The sequence below is a fragment of the Lethenteron reissneri genome, chromosome 56 (genome assembly GCF_015708825.2).
Source record: "Lethenteron reissneri isolate LAM-NWPU_2019-01 chromosome 56, ASM1570882v1, whole genome shotgun sequence".
NCBI lineage: Eukaryota > Metazoa > Chordata > Hyperoartia > Petromyzontiformes > Petromyzontidae > Lethenteron > Lethenteron reissneri.
The window spans coordinates 6,317,874-6,344,462 of record NC_083834.1 but is presented as its reverse complement, the minus strand read 5'-3'; the positions used below and the strand labels follow the sequence as shown (position 1 = coordinate 6,344,462).

At 52.4% G+C, this 26,589-nt stretch overlaps 1 protein-coding gene across 1 annotated transcript in view; it reads right to left on the bottom strand.

Annotated features, from left to right (window-relative positions):
- Positions 1 to 426: 426 nt before the first annotated feature.
- LOC133357029 (palmitoyltransferase ZDHHC9-like) overlaps positions 427 to 26,589 on the bottom strand; it is a 98,866-nt gene continuing 72,703 nt past the window's right edge. Inside the window, exons 7-10 of the mRNA XM_061574769.1 lie at positions 21,659 to 21,768; positions 20,586 to 20,685; positions 638 to 1,176; positions 427 to 514 (exon numbers count right to left, since the gene is read on the bottom strand). Coding sequence (XP_061430753.1) covers positions 427 to 514; positions 638 to 1,176; positions 20,586 to 20,685; positions 21,659 to 21,768 — 837 coding nt within the window. The remainder of the gene's footprint in view (positions 515 to 637; positions 1,177 to 20,585; positions 20,686 to 21,658; positions 21,769 to 26,589) is intronic.

Genomic DNA, 26,589 nt, shown 5'->3' with positions numbered 1-26,589 from the left:
GACAACGAAGGGTGCTCGGAATGACGGCAGGACACGGAGAGCACAGGGACAACAAGGATGAGAGACAAGGGGGCGAGAGAGAACGAGACCAGCGTACGGGGGGGGGGGGGGGGGGGGGGGGCAAGGGATGGGACAAGAGTGGACCGGAAAAAATGAGACGACAGGGACATTCACAAACACACCGACAGCATCGGAGACGGACACGGGAGCGGCGTTCGGGGGCGAGCGCGCACACACACAGGAGGAGTGACGTCACGCTCCTCCCGTGACGTCACGCTCCTCCCGTGACGTCACGCTCCTCCCGTGACGTCACGCCCCTCCCGTGACGTCACGCCCCTCCCGTGACGTCACGCTCCTCCCGTGACGTCACGCCCCTCCCGTGACGTCACGCCGAGCGGAGGGAGCGCTCGCCACCTCTCCCACCGGTCACACCGAGCTGAGCTTGACGAGCCCACGGGCGGACACCTCCTGCAGCATCTCGTGTGTCGCCGGGTTGAGGGTGTGCACCGTGTGGCTGTGGTGCACCACCATGGGGCTCATGGGCATCGCCACCAGGCCCGGGGGCAGGGCCGCCGCCCCCCCGGCGTCGCCTCGCCGCCCCCCCCCCGCCTCCCCCTCCCCCTCCTCATCCCCCTCCTCGCCGTCCTCCCCGTCCTCCTCCTCCTCGTCGTCGTCGTCGATCATCGGGAACTTCATCGACTCCTCGAGGCGCAGGCGGCGCGACGCCGTCCTCGCCGGCCGCTCGGCCTTCCGCGACGCCGGCGGGCCGGACGCGCCGTCGCCGGGGCCCGGCTCCCCGCGCCGGCGCTCGCTACCCGCCTCCCCCCCCGGCTTCCTCGCCGGGTCGGCCCCCCCTGCCGCCGACGCCGCGGCCGCAGCGGGGTCAGATGGGGCGGGCGGGGCGGCCGAGGCCGGCGCGGCATCGGCCGGGTTTCCGGCGCCCGCGGGCGCGTAGGCCATTTCCTCCTCCATGGAGCCCACGGTGGCGCAGAGCGCCAGCCCCGCGGGGGCGCGGCCCGCCGAGGAAGCGCGGCGGCGCGGCTCCCTGACGGCGCCGCCGCCGCTTCCCTTGCCGCCGGCGCCCGGCGCGGCCCCCTTGTGGTCCATCTGCAGCAGCGGAGTGGCGGCCGCCTGGAACATCAGCTTGCTGTTCTGGAGGCACTGGTCTTGGTCGCACTGCGGCGCCGACGGTGAGGGGGGGGGGGGAGGGTGGCGTGGTGGTAAAGGGGGCGGCGGTGGGAAGTGGGGGGCGGGGGGGGGAACCCGTGGAAGTGGTCGTACCAGCGGTGGCAGGGAAGGTAGATTGGGGGGGGGGGGAGGGTCGGCAGTCGAAGGGCATTATGGGAAGGAATTGTGTGAGGGGGCCAGGGGAGGAGGGATGAGGATACCACACGATGGAGGAAGTGAGGAACGCACACGCAGGAAATGTTTGAAAAGAATGGACGTTTGAAAAAAAAGAAATGAAGGAGTCAGGAACAAGGAGGAGGAGGGAGGATGACAACAAGGGGGGCGAGAGCGTTAGAGAGCGCAGACGCAGCGGCACGAGTCGACACACGGGAGCGTTACTTCTGAGCGGCCGGGGGGGGGAGGCGGTGGTTAGTCATTGCCGAGACGAGTGTTTACCGTGTCCCACCCCCCCCCCCCCCGTAACTTCAAGCCGATAAATCCCGGCCCGCAACCGGCCCTTCACGCCGCGCTCGTTTTGTCTCAGCGGGCGAGGCACTTGGCCACGTTGATAACGCCGTGATTTGCATCTTGGATTAGTGTCACAGTGTTGACTCCCTCCCTCACCCACCCCAACCCCCCCCCCAACTCCCTGTCTCCTCCTCTCTCTGCAAGCTTACCATCGTCGTTTTCTCATTATCCGGCCAGATTTATTAAGCTTTGCGTGCGCGGGGTTCGGGTTTTGTTTTTTAGCCGGCGCATGTACGGGCAAAGTCTTCCAGGATATCCTGCGATAAAGGGGCGGGGGGTGGAGGGGGGTGTGGGGGTGTGGGGGGGCAACCGAAAAACAATTTGCCGTCGTCGTTTTCCACCAAAATTTTCTGCCAAAAAACAACTCGCCCGGCACGGTCGCCCTGCGTCAGATCGAGCAGCCGCTACGACGCGGGGGGGGGGGGGGGGGGGTGGCAACGAGGGGGTGGTGACGGACACCCACCCCCCACTCTCGCGTGCCGCGCGCGTCACCTTCGTGGGTGCTGCCTGGCCTCGGCAAGGTAAGGTAAAAGTGTAAAAACAACGAGCCTACCTTTACCCTACCTTTACCCTTACCACAATACAATCACTCTACCCTACCTTTTACCCTTTAGCTAGCAGGTAAGGTAAAAAGCAACGAGCCTACCTTTTACCCTACCCTTTACCCTTACCCCTTGGCATGTCGACACCTTTACCTTTACCCTTTTACCCGGTAAAAAGGGTACAATTACCTCACCTTGCCGAGGCCTAGTGGGTGCTACTCGCTAGCAGCAGTTGCCCCCGACCGCCTGCTAAGGCTATACGGGGGATCTTTGTATTTTGGCGGGGGCGCTGGCACCCAACGATGCCGAATCTAAACCGGCTGCACCCCCCCCCCCCCCCACCCCCAAAACGATATTTATTTCGACTGGAGGAATCTGATGAGCGACAGAGCTCTTTTTCAGAGATGTCCAATAGGGCGCGGGTCAAAACGTTACAACAAACGAAAGGTAAAACAATCACCAAAACAAAACTATTTTTTTACATCTTACCAGATAAAGCCCACCGAGGTATTCGTTATTCTTCAGAAGAGACCCTGGCCACAGAATGATGGCTCTACGAAGTGACTAATCGCGTGGACATTTATAGCAGCCAAATAAATCTGAACAATCTCACCAACGAGACGAAATTCGCATCAGCTCCTCATTATTGTCGGGAGGGAGTCCCCGTTAATTGCTGCATTGCTCCGCCAAGCGTCGTCCTTGTTGGACATCGATGAGATCAATACGCGGGGCGGAGTGCGGAGTGGACCATTAAACAAACACGCGCACACGCGCACACCAACGCAGCCGCCATTCGCCACGAAGCGACGGTGACGTCACCACGGCGCCGGTGCCAGGACCGGTGCACTTTTGAGGCCACTTCAAGTGGCCTCACACACACGCGCACACACACGCGCACGACGCCACAATCTCAGCGAACTTCGCTGAGATTGTGACGAACCGCCCCCCCCCCCCCCCCCCCCGCGCATCGGGGCGCTGGGACAATCAATTTGGGTTGCTGCGATAGTTTTGATCGCAACGAGCGCTTTAGGTTTGAAACAAGGTGTGTAACGGAGAAACCTGACGCACGCAAGGGAATCGTCACCACGGTGGCTAGGAAATGTTATCTACCTCGCCCGGTACACAGGAGATCATGGGTTCAAATCCGACCCTGACGCTTGTTCTATATTTGGAGTTTGAGCCTCTCTCTATCCCCGCGGCCGCGTGGATTTTTTCTCTCTCCGCATTCGGAAGCGACATCGCCACGCGTGTAGAGGATTCGGCTGCTAGAAATTTCCACGCGACGAAGACGATAAGCCACCTGGCTCAGCCATCAGTTGCGATCGCCAGGAGGTCGCTTCGAAAAAAAAAGAACCACAGCTCAGTGGGGCCACACACACCTGCTAAATTAAAACAGTTTCATAGTTTAGTTTCGTGCACTCGGGAGGTGGGGGCGCTCACGCGCACGCGGTTTCACGATCCCGCTTGCTGTACTGCCCCGAGGCCTCTCTCGGCCGCACGGAGAAGAACGCGGTTCGAGCGTGCCCGGGGGAAACGCCAGCGACACACAACGCACGGGGTTTATCGGCGATCGGTCCAGAGCGAGCGTGCCTCGGTCGTCCGCCGCGTGAGCGACACGCAGGACGCGCAAAGCGGAGCGGGCGAACCCTCGCCCAGCGCGGGAACATCGCAAACGAGAGGCACACGCGGTACGACGAGCCAGCGCGATCGTTGCGTGGATGAACGTCATCTCGCTCTCTCTGGGCGCTGCCGTCTTAGCAACTTCATGGTCGGGAAACAAATGCCTTGTGAGTGCAAAAACAATACTACTGCTCAACACGAAGCACATGCGTTCCTAACACCGTGGATTAACGTGCGCTCGCCCTCTGTGCACTGTGGTCTGAGCAAACTCGGCGAGCCGAGTTCGATTCCCGCTCACGGCCAACATCGGTGACGATTATCTGAACTGGTCCTGGGCCTCCCCTAGGTCGACTCGGCCTCAAATGAGTACCTGGTGTGGTGCGTAAAAACATCGCCACTGGGGAGACAAAGGCGACTGGGCGTGGTGTTGGCCACTCACCCCCTCGTGTGCCGTGCCGACCTTCATAGGTGCTACTCGCTAACAGCACATACCCCAACAGTCTGTTAAGGCTACACGGGGGATCTGTCTTTTTTGTGTGTGCGTTAGGGTCACGGCGACTGTGTGTGTGCGTGCGTGTGTGCATGCGTTAGGGTCACGGCCACTGTGTGTGTGCGTGTGTGCGTGTGTGCGTGTGCACCAAAAATCGTGTTTGCTTTTGTGACCCCCAGAGCACAAGACGTGTGTGTGTTATTTCAGCTTTAAGTAAACGTTGAAAGTAAACTGAGGTCCCCGTTTGTCCCCCACCATGGAACCAACACCTCTGGCGCAATGTCTCCACGCTCCACACGGAGTTGCTTGGTAAGCGCTCGTATCTCCAGTGGCATCCCTGAGCCCACTGGTGGAAATTCCACATTACCATGGCGGGGGTGTGGGGGACAGTCTCTCCCAATAGGACGATCAGTGTTGACTTTGCGCCCAAAGTGGTACTTACTTTATTGACGCCCGTCTTACGGTGATGATGCATGATAATGGGCTCATTTGACCCTTAAGCAGGGTTGATATACGGTGATGATGCATGATAATGGGCTAATTTGACCCTTAAGCGGGCGGGGTTGATAGGTCGTGACCCTTCCGATTGCGAGTCAAGTCACGTGACCACGGAAGTGCTTGGGGCAGTTGCCGTCCTTGAATATAATGCCGAACCAATCATGGGAGCAGCAACAGCGACAACAAATACGCGAATTAAAATAATAAAAATAAAACATCGACGATGAAATTATAATAAAAGCAAAGAGCGACAACTTAAAAAAAACCTCTTAAATCAAAGAACATTTAATGAATTTGTACAGTAATATAACAACAATGGCCGCAACAAACAAAACACGAAATGGTCACGAAGAAATTAAAACGTTTGAAGGCGCGCTGATCAACGTGGAGATTACAAAAACCGCAGCCACTCAAACTCGCGGGGGTCCATAACTTCCGGACGACGCGACTCACGATCACCGCCCCCCCCCGCCCCCTGCAACAACAACAACAAAAACGCCTCGATAGCTTCAAGCTAAGGCAAACCGGGCATGCGTTTTTGTTTAACCGGCAGCCCAAAAATAGAGTACACGCACGAATAATGCGACGCTTAAACAACAAGTCAATAAAAATTTAGCTTTGGATTTCGTTGCAGAGAAAGAAATCCCTTGATCGTCGCCAGAATTAATTTTCAGCCCCTCCACATTATTGTAAATTCTGGCTTATCGCAAAACATTTCAGTCACACAGACGACGCTAACAACAACAAAAAACACACGCAAGCCAGCCCACCGCTGCCAATTTATCCGATTACAAATAGCTTTAAATAATGCCTTCTCTTCTATCGTACGCGACGTTTAAGGCACTGCATGCAAATATAAAAATTTGTATTTTAAATATATACCGTATATTAAAACACAGAAATATTCATCGCTGTTGCAACTCGTAGTGTGTGGGGTTTAGCGGCTGTTTGACAAATTCATGAGTACATACCTCTGTAACTTTGAGCGGTTGCTCACAGCTTGCAATCATCAGCCTTGATCTATTATTAATCGGCTCTTAAAAGAAGACTTCAGTCAAGGACGTATAAAAGGAATGTATTTTCCAAAAGGTTGGACACAATCGGGGTGAGCGGACCCACCACGAAGTGGCCGGGTCGCACAACCGAGGGCATGTAACCACGAAGCGCGCAACCTCCCCCACCACCACCCCCCCCCCCGGTTTCACTTTCGGTTTGGCACGAAAACGCATTTCCAGGAATGACGATGAAACGAAGAAGAGCAATTGGCCACGCTGTGTGGATAACGGCAGAAGTGAACGCCACCCCCCCCCCCCCGCCCGCCCGCTCCGACGAAGCAACGTGTACGTCGGTTGTTCTCACGATTCCGTCCCGGTGTGCGGACGTGTACGCACACGTCGTCGGAACGCGACCAGAAGAAAAAAATAATAACTTCATCGGCACACCGAGGGCTCCCACAAGGCCATGGGGGCGGGAGGGAGGCGTGTGGCAGAGCTTTGGCGCCGGCTATCGTAGAGTCGATCGCGTCGCTACGGTTCACCGCGGCGAGTGACGATGCCTTTATGAAAACGACGCTGCTGCTGCTGCTGCTTCGCCTCTCGAAATAAAATGAACGCCTAACGGCCTCGCGCGTTCCGAGATTCGGCGGCTAACGGGGGGGGGGGGGGGACGGGGGGGGGGAACGGCCCACACCCTGCGAACTCGCAGACGTTTCGGAACGGGCGAAGGAGTTCACACGATCGAGTTGTGCGAGCCGAACGGGAACTGCCGATTGTCAAGGTGAACGGAGGTGGCCACCGGACTTCGCCGGCATGGACGCAGAGAAAATAACGACGATCAGCAATCAAGCGCCGCGCGTGGCTTACGAAGAAATTAAAACGATCGCTCCCCGCTAAAACACCCTCTCCAAATACGCGTGCACATCTACACAATCGTCATTAAACTAAATAATAAAACTAAGTGTCTCTCTCTCGCTCTCCCAGCTCGCCTCCAGTTTACTACAGCCCTGAGCCAGTGGTGGACATTCCACATTCCTATGGCGGTGAAGTGAGAGGGGGGGGGCAGAGGGGTACGGGGGCGAGTTCGTTTGCAAGACGACCACTGCAGGGAAATTTACTTAAGGTTTAATAATGATAACAAGCTCTTCGCGCGAACAAAACACGGAATACCAAGGTAATGCATCCTGTAAGGGTTTCTATGCATTCTGTACATACACTTGCGTAGCTACCACTTGCATCCTAAGATGCGTGGAGTGCAAACGTACGGTGCGCAACAGCAGTGCGACGAGCGTTGCTCCCATATGCAGAGCGAGCGCCAGAGGTCGCAAACAGGTTTTGATTCCTTACCCGTACCCGGCCGCACCAGGGTCGCAAACGGGTACCCGTACCCGGCCGGGTATCGGGTAGGGTACGGGTACCTGATTGAGACCTCTGGGATGAAGCCATGTTGCAGGCGCGGGTGGGTTGATTCTAGGAACTTGAATTGTGAGAAGAGACAAGACGTTGGGAAATGAGTGACAAACGGCGACTCACCAGTGACTCACGGCCTACCCGTACCTGGCCGCACCAGGGTCACAAACGGCTACCCGTACCCGGCCGGGTACGGGTAGCCGGGTATCGGGTAGGGTACGGGTATCGGGTACCCGGTTGCGACCTCTGGCGAGCGGGTCACGTGCTCCCCCCCTTCCTCCCACTCCAACAATGCGCGGAATAAAAAACGTCACCGAAATGGATCTCGGAGGTAGCTCTGCGACCCGCACTTCCACGGGACGTTCCTCCGACGGGAAGGGGCCGCGAAAGTGACGCCTACAGCGCGGTTTGCGATCAAAGCGCACATGCTTCGTGCGCTCCGAACACTCGACCAGGCGTTGTCCCCGCGACGCGCGTTTAACAGGTTAAAGAGTTTACACCATTGCAACCTCATTTGCCAGTAAAAAATATGATAATTGTTTTTTTTACCCTTCTATCTGGCAACAAAACTGACACCTTTTTTTTACAAGGAGTCATGTTTGCATAGACCACAATACCTGCAGCCATAATGCAAAAATTATCAGGTTAAAGAGTTTTGAGTTCACCGTTTCGGGGTGGGGGGGGGATAGCTTTTCAGCTACGTTGGGTGTACACGTTCCATTTCGGGACAAGGGTAGGTTTTAGAATTACCACGCGCAGGAAAATAGACAGTCGATTCAACAACAAGGAACATTTCATAACTTCCGCCAATTTTTTCGAGCTTTTCTGAGCGTCCGTAGGATTCGTAGCAATGTGTGAATGACGACTAACACAGCCCGTGTCGTATACAGGAGAGCTGAATCATCTCTGGCACAGAATAGTTTGCAAAAGCGCAAAATAATTACAAAATATAACTACACACCTTGTATATATATATATAAAGGCCAGACGTACGATTCAATAATCATCTTACAACCGCCCCCACAAAATAATAATAACCTCAGTAAACAGCAGCAAGTTAAGTCTCATTTTAGTGGTTTAAATATTTGTACATTACGACCATTTTCCTACAAACTGACGCGCTTGTAGAAACGTAATAACAACAATAACAATAAGCCCCGAAGAAATGTTTCCTTGAGGGAAAAAAAAAAAAACCCATTAATAATAACAGTCGGCCGGCGATAACAAAAACATTGTACCCGCCGCCCCCCGCTTCGCCAAACAACGGCCGCTAACGGAGATCTCTGCCGATTCTCCCTTTGCTGCTGCTCCGACTTCACCGGTACCGGGGCTCCCACAAGGCCACGTGGGGAGGGCGTGTGGCACAGTTTTGGCGCCGGCTACGGTAGAGCGGCGGCGGTCGCGTCGCTACGGTTCTCCGCGGCGAGCAACGACGCCTTTTTAAAAACAACGGCGCTGCTGCTGCTGCGCCGTTTGCGCGTTGCGAGATTCGGCAGTGAACGTGACGACCACCCTCCACCACCACCCTTGCAACTTGCCAGACGTCTCAGAACGGGTACAGGGGGGGTGAATGACCGTCACCACGGCGGTACTGATTGAACCTCTTCCGCCGTGGAATTTCTAAACATTTTAATCACCCGTTTTGTGAGTGGGGGGGGCGGGTTCCGTTGACTCCTACAACTCACGTTAAACGAACCGTGTTTGGTTTGCTGTACTTTTCGCTAAGTTTTGCAGGATGTGGCTTAACCAAGGTACAGCTTGAGACGTCAGCTTTCGTCCTTTCTGACGGGAGCGAGAAAAATCTAAACCAAGGGCGTGCCTCATTTTAAAACAAATGCCGCTTAAACAAAACATTGATCCACAAGACCCACCGGCTGGGTCTGTGGCCTAAAACTTTCAACAGTGAAAGAGTGCGCATTGCTTCTTAACTCACCAGAGCGGCCAAATAGTCTGGGAAGCCACAAGGAGAGCCGGGAGGCTTAATCAGGCCACAATGAGAGCCGGGAGACTCAACCAGGCCACAAGGAGAGCCGGGAGGCTTAACTAGGCCACAATGAGAGCCGGGAGACTCAACCAGGCCACAATGAGAGCCGGGAGGCTTAACCAGGCCACAAGGAGAGCCGGGAGGCTTAACCAGGCCACAAGGAGAGCCGGGAGGCTTAACCAGGCCACAAGGAGAGCCGGGAGGCTTAACCAGGCCACAAGGAGAGCCGGGAGGCTTAACCAAGCCACAAGGAGAGCCGGGAGGCTCAACCAGGCCACAAGGAGAGCCGGGAGGCTTAACCAGGCCACAAGGAGAGCCGGGAGGCTTAACCAAGCCACAAGGAGAGCCGGGAGGCTTAACCAGGCCACAAGGAGAGCCGGGAGGCTTAACCAGGCCACAAGGAGAGCCGGGAGGCTTAACCAAGCCACAAGGAGAGCCGGGTAGCTTAACCAGGCCACAAGGAGAGCCGGGAGGCTTAACCAGGCCACAAGGAGAGCCGGGAGGCTCAACCAGGCCACAAGGAGAGCCGGGAGGCTTAACCAGGCCACAAGGAGAGCCGGGAGACTCAACCAGGTCACAAGGAGAGCCGGGAGGGTCAACGAGCCCCTCCCCCACTCCCCCCTCTGGCCTTCGCACCTGATTGGCTCACAAGTGATGACATCACGTGTATCCCCCGCCCTATTTAAGACCGAAACAGGAGGAGGGTTTCTCTAGAACTCTGTGGCTGCCACTCGATGATGCTGGTGGTTGTTGTTGTAATTACTGGCAAAACGTCACGGCAATCTAATTGTAAATGTTGTCGTGGGTTTATACTCTCCAACACACAACCGGTGTTGCTGTACTCGTAACGAATTGGCGCGTTCTGTTTACGTGACAAACCTTGCAATTTGGCTGGCGGCGGGTTTAACGACACATTCATATTTACGCGATCTAATCCTAAAACCTCTGTTACGGACAATATTGGTCGTGAAAGCATACGACGGGTGACACTATCCCGCAACGTGTAGTGGAGGTTTAAAGCTCTGACTGACACAACACCTACACGGTGTCAACGAGAAGAAAGTTATTACAAAACGCCATAAACATTTTCACAACTGCTTCATTCGGGGGGGACACACGGGAACAAGCCTCGTCTTAAACCTGTCTGCCCCCAGCCAAACGGCGATGTTTGGTAGCTTCATTATTCCCCGAATGCATCACTTCAACGCTTTTACGTGTTAACACACACACACACAAGATGTGGCAGCCGCGGGTAATATTTCAAAGTTTAAAAGGCTCGGCCGTTGCAAGAGCCACGCTCGTGAAACCCGACAGGAGAGTGGTGGTAGCCATGGTGTGTAATCAACGAGAGCGCTGCTCGAAGCAACAACCCCCCACCCCACACGGAGCCAGAGCTTCCGTGGGAAATGAAATCCTGAGACGAATTCGTGCAATGAGCGTGGCCTCGCGCATTCGCTGTCCGTGCGTTCGCTCGTGCTCATTTTGTCCCGTGGCCTTGCCAATTACTGTAATTCTCCAGAATGTAAGACGCTCTGAAAGAGTAAAGACATGCGGCCCTCGCGCCTCCCCGCTCCCCCAAGATTCTGCCGGGTTTTAATAAGATATTGCAAATCAGAGTCGCACACACACACGCGCGCGTCAGATTATAAGACGCAACACCCTAGTTTGTTGCCATAACATACAGAGGAAAATAAAGTGTTTGCCTCATCACTCCGAGAGAATAAGGTCACAGCCCATCCTATACGAACCCAATACTGCAATTTAAAAAAAACACGCAGCGACTGGAGGGCCACACAACAGCATATATATTCATCTTCTTGGTTCTTTCGGTAAAGTCACGTAGAAAGGAAATAATAAAAGAATAAAAATAAAACATAATAAAATAAATATGTTTCATTTTTATTCTTTTTATTTTAAAATAATAAAAATAAAACATATTAATTTTATTATATTTTATTTTTATTCTTTTATTATTTCCCTTCTACGTGACTTTACCGAAAGAACCAAGAAGATGAATCCCTGCAGTCACGAAAGCTTTAAATCGAAGCATATAAATTATATATCATCGTCGTCATTATAATCCTATATTATGTAACGTCCATTACACATCCAAAATCGTAGGGCTTAACGATTTGGAACAAAGCTCAAAAGAAAAAACCACCCGCATTCAATATCAATGAGTGGTGAGTAGTGGTGGTGAGTGGTGAGGGTGAGTGGAGAAGGTGAGTGGTGAATGGTGAGGGTGAGTGGTGAGGGTGAGTGGTGAGAGTGGTGAGTGGTGAGTGTGAGTGGTGAGAGTGGTGAGTGGAGAGGGTGAGTGGTGAGGGTGAGTGGTGAAGGTGAGTGGTTAAGGTGAGGGTGAGTGGTGAGGGAGAGTGGTGGGGGTGAGGGTGAGGATGGTTGGTGATGGTGAGTGGTGAGCGTAAGTAGTGAGGGAAAGGGGTGAACGGCAGTAAAAGGCGCAGCCCCGCAAGTTGAATTCCCGCGCCACGCTGGCCGAAGGAACTCCCCACCGCTACCACTCGTGGGAGCTGCGGGGAGAGAGCCCCACCCCAGCCCCCCCTTTTAGAGACTGGAGTGTAAATAACCGAGCAGTAACCAAGCAAGCCGCGGGATACATTGACGAATCGGCAGCTTTATCGGTGACATCGGCGAGCAGGCTAAAAGTTAATGATGATGTCACCCTGCTGCTGCTGCTGCTGCTGCTCTATATAAGAACGGAAGACAGAGCAGAGCCTCTCACCATTCCGGCGAATTGCCCGATGATGCTGGATGCAATTACCAGCGAAACGTCGTACTACTCAAATTGTTAATGTTGTAGTTTCACGCTTCAACACACCGGTGTGGGCTAAAGCAGTGAACTATTTTGTCTTTTGTCAACGTGACACTTTTTTTGCTGATTGGCCGTGTCGGGTGGTGGAGGGTTACGACACATTTATAAATAACGCGATCTAACACCCAAAAACGTTGATTATGAATAATATTGGTCGCGAAAGCCTACGTGTTAAACAGGCTCAAAGTTGTCGCATTGCAAGTGATGTCCTTTTGTCAAACGAGCGATAATACTTTTGCACTTATCACGCGCCGGGGGGGGGGGGGGGGGGGGGGGGGCTGCCTAGTGGTGTAGTGCGCTGTGGTTGCAGCTTCCGGATACTTTCTCAAATCCTCGTCTTATAACCGCATCTTCTGAAGTCTGTTTATTACATTCAGCTTCTCCTTCTCTCTCGGGCCTGTCCTCATTCTTACAAGGCGCCTTGAGATATCAGCGGAAGGTGTCACACAAATTAAGCGTACATTATTAGTATTACCTGTTCTGCGATTGGATAGAATCCGTCACACGTAGCTTACTTATGGCCGAAACGAATTCACTACGTCACAAACGTATTGGTTGGCAACATGTATCGATGTGTGCGTAAGGGGCGTATGGGTCGTTGTATTTATCCTGTTCGCGAAATAAGATTATTTTTTTTGGGGAAGGACGAAAACACTTTTATTCGAATAAGTATAACCCATAAAAACAAAGTTTTTCACTCTAAATCCTTTATATGCGTGGCGGCTAGAGTCCTCTCGTCCTCTGGCTTGAGATGGCTGCCACCTATGGATCAGATGATTGTCTGCCAGTATTAAGCAATTGGTAATTAAATATTTAATTTGTTTTCCCTAAACAGTGTAAAATTTTGGAAAAAAATTTTCACGAACATTAATTGTCTCGCACAACGAGTCTGTGTGCAAAATGTCAGCTCGATTGGATCACGGGAAGTGGGTTAAAAAACGACCGAAAGATTTGCACGGTCGTAAGCAAGCAAGCAAGCACGCAAGCACGCAAGCACGCAAGCAAGCGAACTTAATATAAAGGATTTAAAAAGGTGGCAGCTTCGTCCATTCAAATACAATGCAGTGCAAAGCCCCAGTCGCAGAGTCCACATTCACCACAAGGCGGGCACAAAGAGTGAATCAATCCACAAATCCAACTGCAGCCTCAAACGACAAAGACGAAAAATCACCGAGGAGGGTCGGTGAATCGTCGATTTTTTTTTTTTACTGGGGCTTGGAAATTAAAGGGCGGACCGCTCAGTTGCTCACTACGGTCCGTGTGCTGTGCAGATGCAGAATCAATCATACAGAGCCCACCGGCAGAAATACTGCACGAGGATCACAAAGGCAAAGATCCCCCGTGTAGCCTTGAAAAACTGCCGGGGCAAGTGCTGTTAGCGAGCACCTATGAAGCCCGGCACGGCACACGGGGGAGTGGGAGGCCAGCACCACGCCCGGCCGCCTTTGTCTCCCCAGTGGCGATGTTTACACATCCGCACCAGGTACTAAATTCGAGGCTGAGTCGACCTAGGGGAGGGCCCAGTACCGGTTCAGAAAAGTCACTGGTGTTGGCCGTGAACGGGAACTGAACGTGGGTCGCCAGGTTCGTAGCACAGCGCGCTAACCGCTGCACTACCGCTCCCCCATGGATCTTACACACACACACAAGCACACCCACATACAGACTGACAGATGCATTCCACACACACCGGCTTGATAAATTATTCTAATCCCCCTCACCCTCTCCAGGTTCACAAACACAACTCCTGACCCGGTGACACTATTACTCCAGACCAAAACGTTCTCCATAGTCTTAATAATCCAAGAACACACACATGCATGTAACACCAATGCAGAGGCAAAGATAGCCCCTAAAGCCTTTGTAAGCTGCTGGTGAAAGTGCTGTTAAGCGAAGGCCAGCAAGGCGCACCTATGAGGGAGGGTGGTGGTGGGAGTAGCACCACTCTCGGTCATCTTGGTCTTCCCCAGTTCTGAAGTTGACACAGCGCACCAGTTACTCTTTTAAGGGCGAGACCCGGGATTGGTTCAGATATATCGCAAATGATGTTGGCCGTAGATCAGGGATTGAACACAGGTTGCCGGGTTCGTAGCGCAGTGCGCTAACTACTACGCAAATTAAGACAAAGATTCCCCCGTATAGCCTTAACAGACTGTTGGGGAAAGTGCCGTTCAGCTGGAACGGCACACGAGGGGGTGGGTGGCCAGAACCATGCACGACTGCCTATGTCTCCCAAGTGGCGATGTTTACACATTGCACGAAGTACTCATTTGAGGCTGAGTTGACCTAGTTATAGATGATATTAGGTTTGGTTATTTCCAAACAATAATAATGCCATGATAAGAAAGAGAGATTGGGTTTGCCTAAGTCCCATTTCCCTTCAGCTTTACACTATTATTCTTTACTATTAGAGATAGTGCACCTTCAGCAAATGTGATGGAGAATTCCTCATTCCTACAGCAGGCCCAGTCTATCCACAAGACGACTGCTGTTAACTTCCCACAAAGTGGTACTGATTTTATAGACCACAGAAGGATGTGCCAAGTTGACCGGCAACAACCGGGACTCGAACCCATCACCTTCGGATGGGGCGTCAGCTATTCGGCCCACAGACATCAACAGCCGAACACAATCGCCTGTACCCTTACGTGGCGTTATATCACCCTTCAAACCACACTGATCGTCGCTCTGAAGTGTGGCCAAACACCCTACATGACCCTCTTCCTCATGGGGAAGGGGGCCACCCCCCTCAACCTCTTCACTCGTAGGCCATGAGGCTCAGACCAGGCATCTTCACTTATCGGTACCACCTGAGGTGGTGTAACTCTAGCGGTGACAAACTTGTCTCCGTGGCAAGCGATGGCTGAATTACGCGATGGCCGTTTGAAATGAGCAGGGCCATTTGAAGCAATGCACCCAATTAGCCGTAATAAATATAACCCATAAAAACAAAGTTTTTCACTATAAATCCTTTATATGCGTGGCGGCTAGAGTCCTCTTGTCCTCTGGCTTGAGATGGCTGCCACCTATGGGTCAGATGATTGCATGCCACCATTAAGCAATAGGTAATTAAATATAATATTTTTGTCCTAAAAAGTGTAAAATTTTGGAAATTTATTTTCACGAACATTAATTGTCACGCACAACGAGTCTCTGTGGAAAATGTCAGCTCGATTGGATCACGGGAAGTGGGTTAAAAAACGACTGAAAGATTTGCACAGTCTTAAGCAAGCAAGCGAACTTAATATAAAGGATTTAAAAATGAATCGGTATTGACTCTCACCTCGCTACCTTTGGGTGGTGCCTGCATCTGCTATGGCCCACGGGACAGCCGGGAGAAGATTGTGCAAGTTACTGAGAGCTGAATTGACTTTTAACACTAAACTTAAAATTTTGATTTAAAGCTTTCGTGACTGCGGGGATTCATATTCTTGGTTCTTTCGGTAAAGTAGAAGGGAAATAATAAAATAATAAAAATATAAAACGATAAAATTCTCACGACGTTTCGATCGCAACACAAGCAATCTATCTACGTGGCTTTACAGAAAGATATTCTTAGGTTTTTTCGGTAAAGTCACGTAGGTAAAAAATTTTAATTAACAAAAGTAAAATAAAAATAAAATAAAAATCACGACGTTTCGGAGGCAACACAAGCTTCCATATTCTTAGGTTTTTTCGGTAAAGTCACGTAGGTAAAAAATTTTAATTAATAAAAGTTCAATGAAAATAAAATAAAAATCACGACATTTCGGAGGCAACACAAGCCTCCGTCTTCAGGTGGAACGTTGGAAGCTTGTGTTGCCTCCGAAACGTCGTGATTTTTATTTTTATTTCTTATTTATTAATTCTAATTTTTATTAAATAAAAATTAGAATTTTTTCACCTACGTGACTTTACCGAAAAAACCTAAGAATATGAATCCTTGCAGTCACGAAAGCTTCAAATCTAGAATTTGCAGAAAGACCCAAAGAACATGAATTCCCGCAGTCGCGAAAGCTTTAAGTCTACAAAGTAATTGTTCGGCTCACCAATTCATCACTTGCCGTTTGAAACTGGGAAAGCTATAACAGCCAGTCCCAAATGATAATCCGCTCCGTGGCCTTATCATACACTGTCATCCTCCGAGGGCGGCGTTACTGATGAATGTGTCGAGTGGAGAAAACTTCACGCGGCTGCGCAAAGCCAAGAAGAGGGCGGCTACTTCAGTTTGAGATCGCTTCCAATAGCCGTGCGCTAAAATGAAGAAAAAACATCGTTTGTGAAAGCCAGGTCGCTCCTGAAAAGGAGCTACGTAGGTCATCGGGGGCCTGACCTGGTAAAATAACAAAAAAACTGTTGCGTTGAGTGCAGAGCAGCAATGGATTCTGCTGCAATGCCCTCTGCGGAGGCTGTGGCACCTGTCTTTCGCGCAGGGCAGCCACGCCCGTAAAGGCGCAAAGATTAACGCTCAAACTCTTAGTTTTTTCGGTAAAGTCACGTAGGTAAAAAATATGAAACTAAAATGAATAAAAATAGCAAATCTGGCTGTGACGGTCCACCTGATGCCTCCGAAACGTCGTGATTTTTATTAGGTTATTTTTATTAATTTTAATTGAATTTTTTTACCTACGTGACTTTACCGAAAAAACTAAGAGCATGAATCCTTGCAGTCACGAAAGCTTCAAATCTAGAATTAACGCTCAACCCCACGGAGCTTCCACGATCTGGCGATGTCGGGCACATTCTGGGCGATTCGGCGACGCTGACCGAATGGGTTTATACAAAATGGAAATAGGAACGGGGATTTTTTTCACTCTTGTTTTTTGGTCACGGGAGGTGAGAACACCGATGTTTTTTGGCTGACTGGGCCTGGGGGCTTCAGGAAGGAGGTCATTCACCCGTTAGCTATTGCAACCCTCTTTAAGGAAACATTATCCCGAGTTAATTTGTTTTGCTTAAAACGAACATCCCCAGCTCTTATGCTGTAAACTCTTGATTTCCACTTGCACATCTGAACTGCGCTAGGGCCAGGCTTTCCCGGGCCGTGCCGTGTCGTGCCAAACCATGCCATGGCCTTTCTCCGCACGTCCGATGAAGCACGGCTGGCTACGTACGGCGCGAAAGAAGTTCAACGTACACACACACACACACCCAGCCCGCTGCGGCTCAGGAAGCCCCCAGGTTGTTTTTCCACTGCAGAAACCAACCGAGCCGTGCCGCCGACGTCACGCGCAGAGACCGAGTCTCTTATCCCCCCCCCCCCACCCCGTGCCGACCAGTGGCCCCGCATGGCCCCCCAACCCAGACTCGGATGTCTCCTCCAAGGGGCCGCATCGGCACAACAAAAATAGGCAGTGGAAAAACCACCCGTTCCGCTTGCACTTAGACGCTTGCCCAACGGAGAAAAGAGGCACTGGAGAGAGACACGCTCGTGGGCACAAAGTCTGATGCTTCCTCCGACGATCGCAACGACTTTCCAATCGACTTTCAGGAGCGCCCCACCGAAAATCGCTCCAGACGTGCCCACCGCCGCCAAGCGTCTCAAGGAAGACGACTGCGATGCGACGTCGCTGCTGCTGCTGCTGCTGCCGAACCCGAAAGTGACTTTCCCAAGTCTATCTTTCTCTTTTCGATTTAAAGCTTTCATGACTGCAGGGATTCATCTTGGTTCTTTCGGTAAAGTCACGTAGAAGGGAAGTAATAAAATAATAAAAATAAAACAGATTAACCTATCTGTCTCCCCGACAGACTTGGTCTTCACCTGAGGACGGCTGCTTGCGTTGTGGCCGAAACGTCGTGAGAATTATTTTTTATTGTTTTATTTTTATTATTTTATTACTTTTCTTTCTTTCTCATTAAACGCAGCATCCCTCCCCAACCGCAGTCTTGGCAGCACGGAGGACCACGCAGCCGAGGAGACCTCGACAAGGCGAGAACTGCTCGCTTTGTCCGTTACGTCCGTTATACTTCAAGCAACAGCAAAAATGGAATTAGATTTTTTTTTTTGTTACGAAAACCAGTGAAATCTGGCATTAAGGCTGCCGGGGACACAATGTTCTGCTGCAGATGTCACACAGATTAACCTATCTTTAAACCATTAAAGTGTTCGTGCCAGACGACCAAATACGTACTATTGGATTACATTTCAGTGAATAAAAATTTTAACGACAAAAACGATTTGGTATCTAGTGGCCAAAGAAAAAATACCAAACGAATCTCACAAACAGCTGCGTGCGTCGGGTGTATCTAAGCCAACGGCTTTAAGCTTTCCCAGCATGCACCTGCATCAATTTACCCACAATTCCCGCTGATGCAAACAGTGGGCCAAGTGCAACCGCAAGCCCCGCCACCCCCCACCACCGGTGGCCAACCAGCCAATCGCACGCTCCGGCACTGCGCCGTGCAAAATGTGTTCGGTCGTCTCCGATTAGTCGGATTTCCACGCTGTACAATTTCACGACACGCCGATTATCGCGGCTTCAATTTCGGATAATTTTGTCACGCGATTTTTTACGTATTTGAGTCCTGTTTTTGTGCGTTGCTGTGCTCCCAGTGTGCGTGATGACAACTTAAAAAGGTTCCTCGGCTGATGTTAACACAACACGAGTCTTCGAATTATGGCGACTTTTTTGCGATCGGTAACATTTACAAAAGCCTTCATTGCTGCCAGTTAAAAACAGAAACAATTAAAAGATCCACAACGCTAAAATTGAGGATGTCACATGACCATCACGCCATCACTTAAGCCAAAAGTCAACGGCTTACAGCTAAATATTGAAAACTTTGATGACCATGTTTGCGAAATCGTACATATGTGGATCAGAATGTAAAACACAATCACGAGAAAACGATATTTTGCCGAACGAACGTTGATGCGATGATCGTGGTGTTTACGCCGTGCGACGCACCGTTGCGTCTCCATATAGCGGCAAACCCTAGCGGTGATTAGTAGGATGGTTCTGGAACGAACGGCAGAGAAATAGGATGGGGGGGGGAGGTGGGGGTGGTGGTTGTGTGGGGGGGGGGGAGGGGGTGGCTCTCTCGCCCAGTCTAAAACAGCACGCGACGGTTACGCATCGTTGCAACAAAAAATGTCACGCGCAATAATCATTCCGTGAGAGCTCGACGCACGCTGAGAGCTGCTTGTTGTGTTTAGTTTGTTGTCCTTTGCCCGCACCTGCGATTAGCACGGCTAGGCTACGTAGGGGGCCAACGAATTTCAACGTACAGTACAATGAGATCTTGAGATCCGACGAGCTCGTTGGGGGCGATTTGGTCAGAGACAAACCAAACGGCAATTATTCTTCGGTTCTTTCGGTAAAGTCACGTATAAAGATAAAATAATAAATTAAATAATAGCATACTACGACGTTTCGATTGCAACACAAGCAATCAGACTTAGATGTCTGTCTATAGTTTTCTGGTTAGATTTTTGTTGCTATTTCTTTTATACCTGATGATGATTGCTTGTGTTGCAATCGAAACGTCGTAGTATGCTATTATTTAATTTATTATTTTATCATTATACGTGACTTTACCGAAAGAACCAAAGAACAATTCCTGCAGTCACGAAAGCTCCAAAATTAAGATCAAACGGCAATTGTTCGTCCCGATTATGTTCCCATCGCACGATTGACGCCACACACTGGGACCAAAAAATATATGGTTAAACACGTAGGCTTTCGCTACCAATATTATCCATAATAAAAGTTTTTGGGTTAGATCACGTAAATGTGTGTCGTGATGGCAGGTTTAACGACACATTTATATTTCAGGACGTCGCGTTTCTTACGCACTCTAAAATGATACAGAATCCAATTAATAAATCACTTTGTACAAATCCTAACGGACGTCACCAAAGGCCTCTTGCGTGCTGGGGTGGGAGGTGGGAGGCGGGAGGGAGGGGGTGAGTTTCTCGCTCGTCTCGCTCTAGAAAGGCGCGCGCCGCCCCCGCTGCCGGCCAAACTCGCACGAGACTCTCCGACGGGGGTCACGAGATCACCGAGCACATCACGAAAACCGCTCGCGAGAGAGGGGCGACACGACGGAGCGGTGACTGGGTTCAAAGTGCGCACACGGCGTTCTCGCTCTCTCTAAAACGCCAACCAAACCGCCGCCCCCCCCCGCCACCACCCATCCCGCGCCCACCAACCCAGACCACAACTTCAGTGATTTAAAATTAATTGTGAAATACCGACGAACAACAAGCGTGTGTGTGTGTATATATATAAATATACACGGCGCGACGCAAACGCCGCGGGCGGGTAGGAGAGTCGGAGCGACGGGTAAACTAAAACGTCGGTGGGATTTGTTTCCGTTTCACGAAGCATGGTGGTGGCGTGGTTTTAAAAAAAAATAAAAACGTCCAGTGAATTCGATTTGTCCAGTCATCAAATCAAATAAAAAAAAAATTAAAGGATGCAAATAATAACGACGACGACGACCAAAAGATACAATTGGACGATGTTAAGTAAGAATATTAGAACCACGAGGATGATTTTGCAGGCACAGCAGGACGCCGCTACGCGTCGGGGCCTACCATAGGCTGGGAGCTCGAGGAGCCCGAGGTGTTGAGGCCGTTGTGAACGGCGACCGTCTTCAAGGCGTCTTCCTCGATCTCTCCTCGCCGGTCAATTAAGCTGATTGAGACAAACACACGCACACGCGCACGCACACAGACACACACACAGAAATGCGCACACAAACACACGCGCACGCGCAGACACGCACGCACACACACAGACACGTGCACACAAACACACACGCACACACAGACACGTGCACACAAACACACACGCAACCACACACACACGCACATGCACAGACACGCACGCACATGCAACCACACACGCACGCGCAGACATGCACGCGAACACACAAACAAGTGCACACAAACACGCGCAGACACGCACGCACACACACACGTATGAGCACATGTATATTTACACACAGGGCACACATATCTATGGCAGTATAAAAAATAAGAAAAGGCTTTACCCTTCCTAGCAATAAAACGGGATTTGTGAAGATGCTCAAACACCAAATCGAAACCTTTTGCAAGGCATCAAGTTTCTACATTAACCCACACAAACTCGTGGCAAAACGGGCAAACAAACATTCTCCGATAATTATTCACTGTGTAACAAAAACATGAATTGTTGTTCCTGGGTAGTAAGTGTTATTTCCTAATTGCTTATGTCTCAAAAGTACAGAAAATGGTTATTACTCCCCACAAACTTTGCTTTTGTGACCAGGACAGTGATATTTTGAAATGTACCTATCGTCAATGAGAAAACGCGGTGTGCATTTGTGTCATTCCTTCACGTAAAGTCCTGGTCACCAAAGCAAAATTTGTGGGAAATAATAAAAGCCATTTTTCTGTACTTTTGAGGCATAAGCAGGCCGAAACGTCGTGAGAATTATTTTATTATGTTTTATTTTTATTATTTTCCTTCTACGTGACTTTACCGAAAGAACCAAGAAGATGAAACCCAAGTACACAGCGGGCCTCAGGCTCGCGATGGAACCCACGACCTCCTGCTGCTCCTGCATACCAGGCTGGTGGTGGTGGTGGGGGAGGTGGAGGGGGCGGTAGGCGGAGGGTCGGCATACCTGGGAGGCAGGGGGCCGCACAGCACGGCGCAGCAGTTGGAGAAGACGTTGCCGTGGCTGAACGGGTTGTAGACATCCTTCCCTCGCTTGCTCGACCACGAACCCTTGATCTACACACGTGGGACGAAGCAGAGGACGGCTGAAAGTTTGTAAACTTTAACGTTACATAGTAGCAGGTTTTGACCCTTTTAAACTGGTACAAAACTGACACCTTTATTCAAGGCATCATGTTTGCAATGACCACAACACAAGTAGTCAAGAAAGCAAACAAAAAGAAGCAACTCTGATAATGATAATAATATGCACTGTCCTTGAAGTTGATTGGTCCACACCCGAGACGGCTTTCTTTAGAGCCTAGTCCCCATTGGTGTAGGGCCAGATGACACCAGAAGGCGTACAACTCAAACACAGTGCAATATCAGAGTATTGAGAGCTCGGGTTAAGCATTTACACTATGAGACATCTCTTTTACCAGTGGCAAAATATAGTAGTAGGTTTTAACCCTTTTAAACTGGTACAAAACTGACACCTTTATTCAAGGCATCATGTTTGCAATAACCACAACACAAGTAGTCAAAAAAGCAAACAAAAGGAAGCAACTCTGATAATGAAAATAATAACGTTACGTTACATTTATATACACACACACATATGGGACACGGTACGTTCACCGGTGCTGTCATTTAGTGTTTCGGGTTGTCGGGGGGGGGCGATTCAGCAGGTGCGGCGATGAAAGCGAGGTAGCCATGGGGTAGAGGGCGGGGTGCAGGTCAGGTGGCGGGGGAGGGCGGCCGCTTGCGGAACACCTCAAAGCCGTCCGTTGCGCCGAGCCGGTAATTGTTCATCTTAATGAATGTTTGCCGAACTTCTTTCGTACCGTACGTAGCCAATCGTGCTAAATCGGAGGTGCAGTGGAGTGTGGTAGTTCGGTGTGGTGGTGGAGTGTGGTGGTGGTGTTGGTGGTGGAGTGTGGTGGTGGAGTGTGGTGGTGGAGTGTGGTGGTGGAGCGTGGTGGTGGAGCGTGGTGGTGGAGCGTGGTGGTGGAGCGTGGTGGTGGAGTGTGGTGGAGTGTGGTGGTGGAGTGTGGTGGTGGAGTGTGGTGGTGGAGTGTGGTGGTGGAGTGTGGTAGTTTGGTGTGGTGGTGGAGTGTGGTGGTGGAGTGTGGTAGTTCGGTGTGGTGGTGGAGTGTGGTGGTGGAGTGTGGTAGTTCGGTGTGGTGGTGGAGTGTGGTGGTGGAGTGTGGTGGTGGAGTGTAGTGGTGGAGTGTGGTAGTTCAGCATGGTGGTGGAGTGTGGTGGTGGAGTGTGGTGGTGGAGTGTGGTGGTGGAGTGTGGTGGTGGAGCGTGGTGGTGGAGCGTGGTGGTGGAGCGTGGTGGTGGAGTGTGGTGGTGGAGTGTGGTGGTGGAGTGGGGTAGCTCGGCGTGGTGGTGGAGTGTGGTGGTGGAGTGTGGTGGTGGAGTGTGGTGGTGGATGTGGTGGTGGAGTGTGGTGGTGGAGTGTGGTGGTGGAGTGTGGTGGTGGAGTGTGTGGGTGGTGTGAGTGGTGATGTGGTAGTTGGTGTGGTGGTGGTGGAGTGTGGTAGTTCGGTGTGGTGGTGGAGTGTGGTGGTGGAGTGTGGTGGTGGAGTGTGGTGGTGGAGTGTGGTGGTGGAGTGTGGTGGTGGAGTGTGGTAGTTCGGTGTGGTGGTGGAGTGTGGTGGTGGAGTGTGGTGGTGGAGTGTGGTGGTGGAGTGTGGTAGTTCAGCATGGTGGTGGAGTGTGGTGGTGGAGTGTGGTGGTGGAGTGTGGTGGTGGAGTGTGGTGGTGGAGTGTGGTGGTGGAGTGTGGTGGTGGAGTGTGGTGGTGGAGTGTGGTGGTGGAGTGTGGTGGTGGAGCGTGGTGGTGGAGCGTGGTGGTGGTGGAGTGGGGTAGCTCGGCGTGGTGGTGGAGTGTGGTGGTGGAGTGTGGTGGTGGAGTGTGGTGGTGGAGGTGGTGGTGGAGTGTGGTGGAGTGTGGTGGTGAGTGGTGGTGGAGTGTGGTGGAGTGTGGTGGTGGAGTGTGGTGGTGGAGTGTGGTAGTTTGGTGTGGTGGTGGAGTGTGGTGGTGGAGTGTGGTAGTTCGGTGTGGTGGTGGAGTGTGGTGGTGGAGTGTGGTGGTGGAGTGTGGTAGTTCAGCATGGTGGTGGAGTGTGGTGGTGGAGTGTGGTGGTGGAGTGTGGTGGTGGAGTGTGGTGGTGGAGTGTGGTGGTGGAGTGTGGTGGTGGAGCGTGGTGGTGGAGCGTGGTGGTGGAGCGTGGTGGTGGAGTGTGGTGGTGGAGTGTGGTGGTGGAGTGGGGTAGCTCGGCGTGGTGGTGGAGTGTGGTGGTGGAGTGTGGTGGTGGAGTGTGGTGGTGGAGTGTGGTGGTGGAGTGTGGTGGAGTGTGGTGGTGGAGTGTGGTGGTGGAGTGTGGTGGTGGAGTGTGGTGGTGGAGTGTGGTAGTTCGGTGTGGTGGTGGAGTGTGGTGGTGGAGTGTGGTAGTTCGGTGTGGTGGTGGAGTGTGGTGGTGGAGTGTGGTGGTGGAGTGTGGTGGAGTGTGGTGGTGGAGTGTGGTGGTGGAGTGTGGTGGAGTGTGGTGGAGTGTGGTGGTGGAGTGTGGTGGTGGAGTGTGGTGGTGGAGCGTGGTGGTGGAGCGTGGTGGTGGAGTGTGGTGGTGGAGTGTGGTGGTGGAGCGTGGTGGTGGAGCGTGGTGGTGGAGTGTGGTAGTTTGGTGTGGTGGTGGAGTGTGGTGGTGGAGTGTGGTGGTGGAGTGTGGTGGTGGAGTGTGGTGGTGGAGTGTGGTGGTGGAGTGTGGTGGTGGAGCGTGGTGGTGGAGCGTGGTGGTGGAGTGTGGTGGTGGAGTGTGGTGGTGGAGTGTGGTGGTGGAGTGGGGTAGCTCGGCGTGGTGGTGGAGTGTGGTGGTGGAGTGTGGTGGTGGAGTGTGGTGGTGGAGTGTGGTGGTGGAGTGTGGTGGTGGAGTGTGGTGGTGGAGTGTGGTGGAGTGTGGTGGTGGAGTGTGGTGGTGGAGTGTGGTAGTTTGGTGTGGTGGTGGAGTGCGGTAGTTTGGTGTGGTGGTGGAGTGTGGTGGTGGAGTGTGGTGGTGGAGTGTGGTAGTTTGGTGTGGTGGTGGAGTGTGGTAGTTCGGTGTGGTGGTGGAGTGTGGTGGTGGAGTGTGGTGGTGGAGTGTGGTGGTGGAGTGTGGTGGTGGAGTGTGGTGGTGGAGTGTGGTGGTGGAGTGTGGTGGTGGAGTGTGGTGGAGTGTGGTGGTGGAGTGTGGTGGTGGAGTGTGGTAGTTTGGTGTGGTGGTGGAGTGTGGTAGTTCGGTGTGGTGGTGGAGTGTGGTGGTGGAGTGTGGTGGTGGAGTGTGGTGGTGGAGTGTGGTGGTGGAGTGTGGTGGTGGTGTGTGGTAGTTTGGTGTGGTGGTGGAGTGTGGTGGTGGAGTGTGGTGGAGTGTGGTGGTGGAGTGTGGTGGTGGAGTGTGGTGGTGGAGTGTGGTAGTTCGGTGTGGTGGTGGAGTGTGGTGGTGGAGCGTGGTGGTGGAGTGTGGTGGTGGAGCGTGGTGGTGGAGCGTGGTGGTGGAGCGTGGTGGTGGAGTGTGGTGGTGGAGTGTGGTGGTGGAGTGTGGTGGTGGAGTGTGGTGGAGTGTGGTAGTTCAGCATGGTGGTGGAGTGTGGTGGTGGAGTGTGGTGGTGGAGCGTGGTGGTGGAGTGTGGTGGTGGAGTGGGGTAGCTCGGCGTGGTGGTGGAGTGTGGTGGTGGAGTGTGGTAGTTCGGTGTGGTGGTGGAGTGTGGTGGTGGAGTGTGGTGGTGGAGTGTGGTGGTGGAGTGTGGTGGTGGAGCGTGGTGGTGGAGCGTGGTGGTGGAGCGTGGTGGTGGAGTGTGGTGGTGGAGTGTGGTGGTGGAGTGTGGTGGTGGAGTGTGGTGGAGTGTGGTAGTTCAGCATGGTGGTGGAGTGTGGTGGAGTGTGGTGGTGTGTGGTAGTTCAGCATGGTGGTGGAGTGTGGTGGTGGAGTGTGGTGGTGGAGTGTGGTGGTGGAGTGTGGTGGTGGAGTGTGGTGGTGGAGTGTGGTGGTGGAGTGTGGTGGTGGAGTGTGGTGGTGGAGTGTGGTGGTGGAGTGTGGTAGTTTGGTGTGTGGTGGTGGAGTGTGGTAGTTCGGTGTGGTGGTGGAGTGTGGTGGTGGAGTGTGGTGGTGGAGTGTGGTGGTGGAGTGTGGTGGTGGAGTGTGGTGGTGGAGTGTGGTAGTTTGGTGTGGTGGTGGAGTGTGGTGGTGGAGTGTGGTGGTGGAGTGTGGTGGTGGTGTGTGGTGGTGGAGTGTGGTAGTTCGGTGTGGTGGTGGAGTGTGGTGGTGGAGTGTGGTGGTGGAGTGTGGTGGTGGAGTGTGGTGGTGGAGTGTGGTGGTGGAGTGTGGTAGTTCGGTGTGGTGGTGGAGTGTGGTGGTGGAGTGTGGTGGTGGAGTGTGGTGGTGGAGTGTGGTGGTGGAGTGTGGTAGTTCGGTGTGGTGGTGGAGTTGGTGGTGGAGTGTGGTGGTGGAGTGTGGTGGTGGAGTGTGGTGGTGGAGTGTGGTGGAGTGTGGTGGAGTGTGGTAGTTCAGCATGGTGGTGGAGTGTGGTGGTGGAGTGTGGTGGTGGAGTGTGGTGGTGGAGTGTGGTAGTTTGGTGTGGTGGTGGAGTGTGGTGGTGGAGTGTGGTGGTGGAGTGTGGTGGAGTGTGGTGGTGGAGTGTGGTGGTGGAGTGTGGTGGTGGAGTGTGGTAGTTCGGTGTGGTGGTGGAGTGTGGTGGTGGAGTGTGGTAGTTCGGTGTGGTGGTGGAGTGTGGTGGTGGAGTGTGGTGGTGGAGTGTGGTGGTGGAGCGTGGTGGTGGAGCGTGGTGGTGGAGCGTGGTGGTGGAGTGTGGTGGTGGAGTGTGGTGGTGGAGTGTGGTGTGGAGTGTGGTGGAGTGT